Source organism: Protomyctophum parallelum, assembly GCF_964188405.1.
Source record: "Protomyctophum parallelum genome assembly, chromosome: 23".
Taxonomy (NCBI): Eukaryota; Metazoa; Chordata; class Actinopteri; order Myctophiformes; family Myctophidae; genus Protomyctophum; species Protomyctophum parallelum.
In genome coordinates this window covers 27,257,994-27,269,529 of record NC_139715.1, presented here as the reverse complement: position 1 = coordinate 27,269,529, position 11,536 = coordinate 27,257,994, and the positions used below count along the sequence as shown (strand labels likewise).

The 11,536-nt window shown below is 42.5% G+C and overlaps 2 protein-coding genes across 2 annotated transcripts in view; both read right to left on the bottom strand.

The window, feature by feature from the left end:
* The window catches only part of mtrf1 (mitochondrial translational release factor 1), a 13,890-nt gene extending 2,577 nt beyond the window's left edge, over positions 1–11,313 (bottom strand). Inside the window, exons 1-7 of the mRNA XM_083758562.1 lie at positions 9,503–11,313; positions 8,156–8,519; positions 6,024–6,112; positions 5,452–5,533; positions 3,898–4,005; positions 2,900–3,072; positions 1,581–1,698 (exon numbers count right to left, since the gene is read on the bottom strand). Of these exons, the coding sequence (XP_083614688.1) occupies positions 1,581–1,698; positions 2,900–3,072; positions 3,898–4,005; positions 5,452–5,533; positions 6,024–6,112; positions 8,156–8,519; positions 9,503–9,559 (991 nt within the window). The 5' untranslated portion in view covers positions 9,560–11,313. The remainder of the gene's footprint in view (positions 1–1,580; positions 1,699–2,899; positions 3,073–3,897; positions 4,006–5,451; positions 5,534–6,023; positions 6,113–8,155; positions 8,520–9,502) is intronic.
* Positions 1–11,536, bottom strand: part of wbp4 (WW domain binding protein 4) — a 186,153-nt gene that overhangs the window by 157,898 nt on the left and 16,719 nt on the right. The window lies entirely within an intron of this gene.

The following is an 11,536-nucleotide window of genomic DNA, read 5'->3' as shown; positions in this document are numbered from 1 at the left end:
TAATGCTAACACCAGAAGGGGTTCACGCCCAAAATGGGTTAACCCGTTTAGACTCCGAGGACACATCCGTTTCACCTCATAGCGGTTGATTATTATTTTTTTAATCCTGAAAATGTGGCGTATTCAAATCTTTGAATACATATTCTTTCGACCGCTTTAACTCGAATCTTTGTTTCTGGGAGGGTCCCTGGTTGGAACAACATATTTTCAGATGGGGGTCCGCGGCCAAATACAGACAATTTCTTTGTGTCCTTGACATGAAAGCACCAGTCAGTGCACCACTGATACGTTTTTCAGAAAACTGTCAGGATTTAGACATTTTGTAGAATCTCAGGTCTAAATGGGTCAATACACACACAAATACAGATGTACTGTATTAAGTATCAGAATCAGGCACTGATGCTCAAACGTCTTCCATAATTAATTAAAAATGGAGATTGAAATACAAATTCAAATTTACAATTTAGGCATGTAGCAGATGCTCTTAACCCATTCTGGACTGAGGTCGATTCAAAAAGAAAAGGCTTCTAAATCCTAAAATAATTCTGAAAAACCCATGTTTCTATGTTAGTGGTGCTCAACCTTTTTCATGTCAAGGACCCCCAGATTTATCTCTATTGAGCCACGGACCTCCATCTCCAAATATGTCGTTCCAGGTCCAATATTTTAGTTAAAAATATTTGTGCCACATTTTCACGACTTTTCAAAAATAGCAGACCTACAAGCTCCGTGCGCTATGAGCTTGTAGATCTGCTATTTTTCAATAGCTAAATTATAACATAATGCTTAAAACACCAACAGGGGTTCACGCCCAAAATGGCTTAATCCAGAGCATTTTACAGTAAGCAAGAACACCACATAGTAATAAAACAAATACATAAAAAATATCCTAACAGTGAAATATCTATTTAATGAAACTATGCGTATATGCAAATGAAGGTGGCTCGCCACCGCAGTGACATATACCACATGTACGGAGAAAACCGACCTGTTTCAAATTCATTCTTTTTTTTTAAAATATATATGTTTATTGGTAGTAGGTTTCAACTATTTAGTTCATTCAGTTTGAACATACCATTTGTTTTTAATTTTCTCCCTCACCCCATCCCTCCCCCCACAGTTATCGTTATCATTAAAGGTATATTCAGTGATTTCACTTAATTCAAATATCACTTATTTTTTTGTTTTGTTGTGATAATCCTCCCTACTATAGAGTGTGCTGGCCATATAAGGAGTTCCTCCCTGTCCCCAGTTAACCCCTGGGGGTCAAAAAACCTTAGGTTTCGTTTTTGACTCTCTATCCTGATTGGACGAAAGGCTGGGTCCCACAGCCAAAAACGAAACCTAAGGTTTTTTGAGTGAAATCACTGATTATACCTTTAAAACAATATAAAAAAATAACATTAATAATTTAGTACAGACATACAAAAACAACAACCATGCATATTTGACATATGATATAAACAGTGGGACACAAAAATAATAATTTAAGCACAGATGACAAAAACAATATAAATAATTTTATAGTTATGTTAGAGAAGATTGCGTTGAATCGGAGCGTTGTCATACATCATTCTTACCTGTGGGAAGATGGACGATGCGTACAGCGCTGTCCGTTGTGTTCACACTCTGCCCGCCGGCACCCTGGGCCCTGAACGTGTCGACGCGCAGGTCTTTGGGATTGATGCTGACATCAATCTGCAAAACACAGAGCGGAATCCCATTTCCACCTGAGCTCCATTCTACAAAAGTCATCTACATCATGACAGTTTTCTGAAAAACCTATGTTTCTATGTCAGTGCTTTTCAAACTATCTCATGTCAAGGAGCCCCACTATTATATGTATTTGGCCAGCGACCTCAAATCTGAGAATATGTAGTTCCAGGGACCCCCCCCCCCCAGAAGCAAAGATTTGAGTTACAAATGTTCGCTCTGAAAGAATGCCGTGCTATGAGCTAGTAGATCTGCTATTTTTCAAAAGCTAAAGTATAACTTAATGCTTAAAAACACCAAAAGGGGTTCCTGCCCAGAATGGGTAAAACACAGAGGGGATTGTTTCACTTTCCTGGACACAAAAACATGAAGTCGTCCACAGGAGTTCATTTGTAGGACAGAGTTGTTGTTTTTTTAATTTATCCCACGATTTTGCAACCCATTTTTTTTCCACCAAAATTCTAATCAATTATCTCTAATGTAATCCTGGGCGCTACACTTCCTCTGCCAGCCTGGGGAGGCAGCGGACTGACCCCATGCTTCCTTCTATGCATGAGGAGTCCACGCTGCTTCTTTTCACCTGACAGGAACACGTAATTACGACCAGTTCCTTTCCCCTCCATCAGGCGCCCTGGCTGGCCAGGGGGAGGTAGTTTTAGAGACCAGGATTACTGCATGTTTTGTGTGAGGGTAGCTACCCTAGGGGGACACAGGTAGAACATGCAAACTCCACACAGAAAGGCCCTTTCACCAACCCCACCTCGGGTATGGGCACTGATGACGCAGAGGAGAGAACACGCCCCTAGCACCAGAGTTGATTTTGTCTAACTAAAAAATTAAGACTAGACTAAAATGAAGGGACTAGTGGACAATCGCTTGCATGCTGAAAATAGCAAATCTACAAGCTCACAGCTTGTGAGCTTGTAGATTGTCTATTTTCAGCAGGTGTAAAAACAGTCATTACGGCGCCACCGAAATGCATTTTAGTCAACTAAATCAGCTGTAGATTTAGTCGACTAAAATCTTATGATATTTAGTCGACTGAAACTAGACTGACACTAAAAACATTCCAGGTGACTAAAATGTGACTAAAACTAAATGAAGATGAATTCCAAACACTGTGACTGAACTGAAATAGAATGTTCTGCCCCAAAAACAACCCCTGTCTGCCCTGCCCCGTGCACACCTCCGTGGGCTGAGGGAGAACGATGCTGGTCATGGTCCCGGTGTGGATCCTCTGCATCCTGGACGACAGCCCCACCTCTGGGATGCGCTGCACCCGGTGCGTCCCCCCCTCCAGCTTCAGACGCCCGTACACGTTGTCCCCCGCTATGCGCACGGCCGCGTGGTGCAAGCCCCCTAGTGGGACAAAAGAAAAGGACAACATGAAACCCATTTTGACCTGAGATCAGATTCTAAAAATGTTCTTCTACACATCCTGACAGTTTTCTGAAGAAGCTATGTTTTCTATGTCAGTCGATTTTTCAAAAATAGCAGACCTACAAGCTCGTAGCGCGCCACTCGGTGGCGCGCTACGAGCACACCAAAAGGGGTTCCCGTTCAGAATGGGTTAATTTTGTCTCGAAGCTCCATCCCTACACAACATTAATCACATGATTCGTACACAACTTACTTTTTCGAGGTACTGGAAGGTGCTCAGGATAGAGTTTTCTTCGCGAGGCTTCCTCACATTCAGAGCCATGGAGTAAGACAGAGTTACGACTCCGTTCACTTCATGGGGCTTCATTCCAATGGCGGCTCTTCTACATATAATAGACTTCTATTGCCAAAGAGCATAGCGAACAGTGACAAAGTCCTGGACCGGAAGTTGGCTGAATGCACTGGACTCAGTACAGCCCAGCTTTAATGATCATAAAACCCTATAGCCTATTTTAGATAGTTTATTTTAGTAAACATAACTTTACAACATAAACATTACAGAGACTTTAGTTGTCACTGTACAATACTTTAAAACAGGTGTGCATGTTGCACACATGCCTAAAATATCTCTTATTGAAAACGATGTATTTCTAACTCCAGCTTGTGTCTCTCCAGGCTGCATGAACGGCGCTCGAGCGCTCAAGTTTTCTGCCCCCCTCAATGTCGTAACTCTGTCTTACTCTCTACGTCTACGGTATTACTCTGCTCACATCTAGAAAGCTTTCTCCCGGAACCAGACCTTACCACACTCTGCAGGTGTGTAATTGAACACTTCAAAGTCCCAGTTCTGGTAGCTGGCATAACCCTGGTACATGTCAAACATCTCCTTGGTAAACTGCTGGCAGATGTCACCTGAACACACAACACATCGGGGTGAAGAACATGAATTAACATCAGTGGTTCCCAAACATTTTCATGCCAAGGACCCCCAAATTGACACTAATTAGTCCGCGGACCCCCCCATTTGAAAAGGGGAAATATTATTTTACGGCTATAGAGCACCGAAGTCTGACGTCACTTTCAGTAGAGGGCGTCTGTCCCCAGGTTCATGTATTTGTTTAGTTGCATTGAAATCCCCATTGAGGCGATTTGATATCGCCTCATATAACAACTGTGTTTGAAAAATAAACATGTCACCCCGGCCGCTTCACTCATATGGATATGAAGAATCAACTGACTGAGAGAAAACGCTAATGTTACTGCTGCTGAATTAGTTAGATTTTCGCTAGAAGCAGACTGTATCATATATGAGTGACTGACTGTTGCAAACGATACAGAGACACCTTCCCGACAATAACGCCGAGACAGCTTGTTTATTTTTGGACCACTACGCTTATAGTAGACGATATTAAGATCACCCCATGTTATTCTCCATAGAGAAATCACTTCCGCGAACCAGGGGAATCGTCGGGATGAGCGAGTTACGTCAGGACTTCGGTGCTCTATAACAGAGATTCTCAACCCGTTTCATTTCAAGGCATTTCTATCTCTGGGACCCCCCAATTTATATTCTAAAATCAAAGGTAATTTAACATATATTTTATTTGCAAAAAGGCTGAAGTTTCCCTTTAACCCCTAACTGCTCCAGATGAGCAGGTTGGTGCCTGGCATGGTTTCCTCCAGTCTGGCGATGTCGGTGTGTGAGTGAATGGGTGTGTACTGTAATGCACTTTGGATATAAAGGCACTATACAATATATATATATATATATATATATATATATATATATACTGTCAATGCACAATTTAGAATTGACCATTTACTTGTCTGCCTCTACTTAGTCTCTCAAAACAGACTGTTGACTCAAGTCAACTAAAACAGGGGTCGCTGTTTTTTGCCGATGGGATTCTCAGATTGGCCTCGGGGGTTTCAAATGCAAGCGCATCTCTGTTGGGGCAAACACGACACACTGGTCATGGTCATTAACACATTTGGGGTTAAACTTTTTGGGGTTTTTAGGATTATGTTATACTTTAGATATTGACAAATAGCAGATCTACAAGCTCACCAAGCACCACCAAGCGCTATTTTTGAAAAATCGTGAAAATGTGAAGCAAATCTTTTAATATATTGTTTCAGGGCAAACGTATTTAACTCAAATCTTTGCTTCAGGGGTGTCCCTGGCCAAAATACAGATACTTCTGGGGGTGCTTGACATGAAAAAGGTTGAGCACCACTGACATAGTAACGTAAAACGGTCATGATTTAGAAGTCTTTATTTATTTATTCGGCCTCAGGTCTAAATGGGATATAAATAAACACCTTTAGATGTAAATCAAGTAATCAGTGAGTACTTGCCTCCTGTTGTACGTCCAGAAACCACCTCCAGAAGAACACTGCTGGAGTCAAGTAGGTCGCTGGGTACCAGAGTTCTGATCAACTAGGGGACAGAAACACACGCCATGTTAATATTATCCAGCCATGTATTCACAGCAGTGTTGATTTTGCCGACTAAAACTATGACAAGTTATGCTGACTAAAACTAAGACTAAATAAATCAAGAAATGTGTCAACAAAGAAGTCATTTTACACTTGGATGCATGCTGAAAATAGCCGATCTACAAGCTCACAACGCGTCGCGCAGATCGGCTATTTTCAGTAAAATCAGCCATTACGACGGCTTCAAGGCCTGCCAAAATATATTTGAGTAGACTAAATCAACTGTAGATTTAGTCTTATGATGTTTAGTCGACTAAAACTAGACACTAAGACATTCCAGGTGACTAAAATGTGACAAAAACGAAATGAAAACTATTGACTGTCTATTATGAATCAAACTAAAATCTAAATTTGCTGTCAAAATCAATGCTGATTAACAGTCGTGGTGCAGCTTGCCGAGTCACTCAGGAAGCGATGGCTGCCTGTCTTACATGTTTTTTCAGCGCTAAGAGTCTTTGGGAGATCTGGACTTCTTCCTCTTTCAACATCTGCTCCATTTGCTTGTCCTCTTCTCCGGTACCTTCATTCAATTTACAATTTAGGCATTTAGCAGACGCTCAATCTTAATCCAGAGCGATTTACATTAAGCAAGAACAATAAACGTGACAATACATCACATACATAAAAAGTAGTTATCATGAAACATGTGTAAGCTAAGAACGTAACAGTGGAATATCTCTATAATTAAACTTACATGTATACTATAAAGTGCTATGTCTACATAAAATGCTATTATAGTGCTGTCTACATAAAATGCTATAATTCTGTATAGAATGCCATCTACATAAAGCGCTAGCTAAGTTACATAGGTTGAGGCTTTGCATATGCCTGTAAGGTCGTCGGGGCTAGGGCAGGTGCTACGGGCCATGATGGGAGTCTGAAGAGGTGGGTTTTCAGAACTACGGCGGAAGATTGGGAGTGAGGCTGCGGTTCTGATTGTAATGGGAAGTGGCATTCCATAGTTTTGGGGCCAGAAGGGAGAAGAATCTGGGACGTGTTGACCCGGCGTTTTAGTGAAGGAACTTCCAGCTTCCCTGCGTTGGCATTCATCATATATAAAATGTTTCATTGGCATTCATCACATATAAAATGTTTTGAGATTACCATCACGTTACATAAAGGCAACGTTGAAATTAATAATAATAATAATAATAATAATAATAATAATAATATAGCACCTTTCATACATAAATGCAGCTCAAAGTGCTTTACAGAGCAGAAAAGATAATAAAAACAAAAGCAAAACAAAACGGCATTAACCCATTTTGAGCGTGAACCCCTTTTGGTGTTACATACATTATGTTATAATTTAGCTATTGAAAAATAGCAGATCTACATTCTACAAGTTCATAGCGCGGCACCGAGTGCCGCGCTATGAACTTGTAGGTCTGCTATTTTATTTTTATCTTAAAATGTGCCTAAAAATCTTTCAGGAAATTGTCATGATTTAGATTTTAGAAGACTTTTCTTTTTAATTTTGACGTCAGGCCTGAATGGGTCAAAACAGGCATGCAGTTAAAACAATAGGACAATAACGCAGTGTCAAATCAGGCAAAGGCAGTGGTACAAAGATTAGAACAGATATTTTAAAACTCAACTAAAAGCAAGAGTAAAAAGGTGAGTCTTAAGCGGTGTCTTAAAAATGTCTATAGATTAGGGAGACTGATGAGTCGAGGAATAACAAAATAGCAGCTTGGCTAAGTTTATTTGGTATCTAATGAATTCTTAACACAGGAGGGGTTTGGTCGAGATTACTTTGACTTTTTTTCAGAAATACAAATTGGATGTTAATGTTTGTTAAATTACAATATAATCCATACTGGGTTACAACATAAAATGTAATATAATCTTAACACTTTTGGATTACTTTGATTTGGAGTTCAGGTTCATCCATCCATCCATCCATCCAATAAATCAATTAATTCCCCCTGAACTTAAAGGGTTAGTTCAGATTTTTTTTGCTTAAAGCTGTAGGAAATACTTTCCATTAATATAGTGGTTGCAAAGGTGTTAATTAATTGATTGCCTGAGTGGTGGGAATTCTGGTCTCGTTTTGCAGCACAAAACAATAGTTCCATGTGACAGAGGGGTCGAAGTTGAACGAAAGCTTTATAATGGTAGTTAGGACAACATTACAAATTAGCTAGTTTTGTGGATTCATTTATTTTTAATGCGTGGCCCCCAGTGACCCCTAGCTCTGGTCCATAGCTCTAATACCTTAGACTAGAGCTATGGACCAGAGCTAATTGAAGTGACCCCCACCAAATGACCAGAAACCAGACTAGAACTGTTGTATTGTTTGTCTATGAAGTCTGTCTTTGTAATATGTTGTTGTGTCTTGTTTTTGTTTATTGAATAAACCCTCAATAAAAAAAATAAAAAAGAAGAAAAAAAAGACCAGAACTCCCACCTCTCAGGGAATCAATTATTAACACCTTTGCAACCTATAATGGCAAGTATTTCATACAGATTTATATTAAGTCTGAACTAACCCTTTAACTTTTATTCATTGCAATGCATAGTTATATTAGTCCGGCTCCCGCATGCAATCATTCCTGCTCACCTTGCAGGAGGGACGTCAGCTCATCAAGGTCCTTGGAGGCATGCTGGATATTCTGAAACACATTGGCTATGGGCAACAACTCTACGTGTCTCATACTCAAGTCCTTTCTCTCCGTCTCCGTGGCATGCTGCTGCTGCAACCTCTTGGAGACATCTCCATATTCTGCCACGATCTGTTGCAGATATCTCTGGACAGACTCGTGGTTGTACATGGCGGTGGTATGATCACTGTCATGGTCCCATAACGAGCTGCTACAGTGCACGCTGCGCACTGTTGTTATTGTTGTTGGTACAATAACAGCCTTCACGTGCTGATGCTGAGCAGCATGTCGAAGTTTGTGTCCAGAAGATATCTTCCTCCATTCCTTTGAGAAAGGGAAAGGCCCTCTGTTATAGTTATAGCAGAGAACACACAGTCGATTCCAGCGCCGAGAAAGCATTAATAATATTATTATAATTTGTTACAGACTGGTGCTAAAATCCCACAACAGCACCACTGCGAAATTGTGCGAATGTCACACAGTCACTACTAGTTTCTGGTACAGAGACGCATAACGGCAGAGATATGCGTTACACCGACATAGGTGACCCATTGAATCTTGTGGTTTTCGTTTTCGAGAAAGATGATTGTAATGCTAGAGTATAGTCACAGTCGTGTATTCTGATGTACACTGATGTGGTGAAATTCTGAACCAGTTTGAGCAGAGCAGGTTAGAAAATAATAATAATTTTAGGTATGGTATGGGTATCATGCGAAATTAGATAGGTCACCAATATCAGTGTATCGAAATATAAAAAGTAGACGCCCTTTCCGGCTCTGGAGCGTATGTGCTCAAGGGATAACAAGTCCCGGAAAAGACGCGCTGTGATTGGCCAGTAATCACTTGAGTGGCAGCGTGACGTAGCGTGCCTTCCACACTTCCGGCGTACTTGCGTACTGCCTCCTCCCCCAGAGCAGAAAAACTTCATTGTTTGAGAAGCGTCTTGTTTTCATATTATTCGTGAGTTAATAATACAGCAAGTTACCGCAACAACTGTAAGCGCTTTGAGTAGGCACGTACTCGTAGTTCATAGAAAAGCGCTATACAAATGCAATCCATTACTGACGGAGCTGAGGGGGGTCCAAGCCAGCTGGATAGAAAGGTAACAAGACAACAGTACAGTCGTCCAGTAATCGATGAAGAGGATCTTCTTCTTCATGGGGATATTGAGGCTCTGCGCGAGTATGTACGGCAACACGTACGGTCCTGTATGCAGGCTAACGGAGCAGAATATGCCGCTTTGCGGAATGGAGTGTTTGCATTTGGAGAGCCGCATTATGGCCGGTATTATGCTTTCCCGGACGTACCAGTGGCTGTTTTCCGCAGAGGAACGTGCGACAACGAGGAAATATTCGGGGCTTCATTCGTGGGAGTCCAACGAGTGGCGCCTTGCGCACTTATGCAATGCATTTTGCGTACGTGTGACATCGCGCCCTTCTCCGCAGCCGCAGTGGGGGGTAACCTCGCCTCACCACTGTCACCATGCTTTCCACCACCTGTGGGGGGTAATCAAGTCCAGGTTGATGGTCTGAGGCTCGCCGGGGTGATCAGCGCTTTGCGCACTAATCAAGCGAGTGTGCAGACGCAGCAGGTTATCGCTGAATGCCTTGTGCCAGTGCCACAATGGCCCACGGCAAAAAATCAGGACGTAAACCAGGCCAGAGCAACGCTGGAGGACCTCTTGCGTGACGGGACCAACGTCGCTGAGCTCCCGTGGCTCATGGAGGTAATCCTGGGGCTTCAGAGCGCCAAGCAAGCGCGGCTGATGGACCACAACCGGGCAAATCCAAATGCCCAGGTTGATCACCCGTTTCAAGGGGAGGATGCGGCCTGGAACCCCGACCATGTAGGGACCGGGGAGATCTGGGACATTCCGGCTCGTGCGTGGCGTGAGAATCCGACTTTGGTGCAGAAGGTTGCGTTCCTGTGCGAGCTCTTGAACGGGATTGACGCCAATCAGGGCCAAAGGGCTCTGTATCCGGTGCTGCTGATCATCCTGGCCTTTGCTACCCGCGGCCGGATGTCTGGCCAGCGCCTCGCACATATCATCGAGGACCTGCGATCCAGTCATGGGCCATTGGTCGAGATGCTGTGTATTGAAGACATCGTTCTAACATGGCAAACCTTTGGACGGTACATTGCGGACGGAAACGCAGAAGATATGCTTGGCAGATGGATTGGATTCTTACCACAGGCTGCTGGACGTCTGAGAAGACAGCTGCCCATAGCAGCGGGTTCTGAACTTGTCTGTCTGGATGCTATCATCCGGGCCGTGTTTCAGCATCAGAACTTCCCCTGGCATCTCGCCATGCGCATGTACCCAGAAGAGTGGGCCGCACTTAAAACTGCCACTAAGTTCCACACGTCCCGTCCGTACCTCGGTATCGTCCCCAGCGACGGCGTCCGCTGCACTCAGTACAAGTACTTCGCCTGGATGTGTGGGCAACTGCTCATTGAGATGGGTGACAGAACCTACCAGGGGTACATGGGATTTGTGAGAGATGGGTGGAATGATTTGAAAGTTAAACGGATAATAACGGACTACAAACAGTCCCTCTCTAGGTCGTCCTCAGACGAGCCCTCCATCCCTGGATCAAGTCAATTTGGCAGCTGACCGATCTGCCGCAGACGCAGAGGTGGACCAGATCACTACCATGATTAGGCCCGGCGCCACGGAGGGTCAAAAGGGGTATTTCACCCCTCAACCCAACACCTTTGACCCCTCTGATTTTATTTTATTATCATTATTATTATTGTATTTAATTATTTTTTTCCATCTTTTGTAATGTCTGATGTCCATGATGCAGGCAGCTATCCAGTACCCAGCTAATACCCAGAATACCGTCCAGGACGACATGAATGTTTAGGAGAGGTAGGGAACTGGGGAAGACATTAGCAAAATCAAAGAGTGCCTCCAGGTCAAGCTGAAAGACTGGAAGAACAAATGACTGTAACCTGTGATGACTAAGTAACTGTAAGTAACTTATACCTCGGTAGCTTACTCCGACCTTTTTATACACTGGCATGTCCTGACTGTGGATGACTCCATATCTACCTCTTATAACCACCTGGAGATTATCCAAAATAATATTGTCTTAAAGAATTAATAAAAAATACTTCCTCCCCCAGTGTAAATTGTTCAATGAGGCATCTATTTTTGAGGGATTTCTTAAATATCTATGCTCTCTTGTGAACAAAGAACCATTCTTTTTTGACATCATAGTAGGCTATAGTATTACAATTGTCTACTCTACATAATGGTAGTATGCCTTTTTTAAGACAAAGTCAATTTATACTAGTTAGGTAATAGTACTTGTATTAGTTGTAATATAGTAGATACT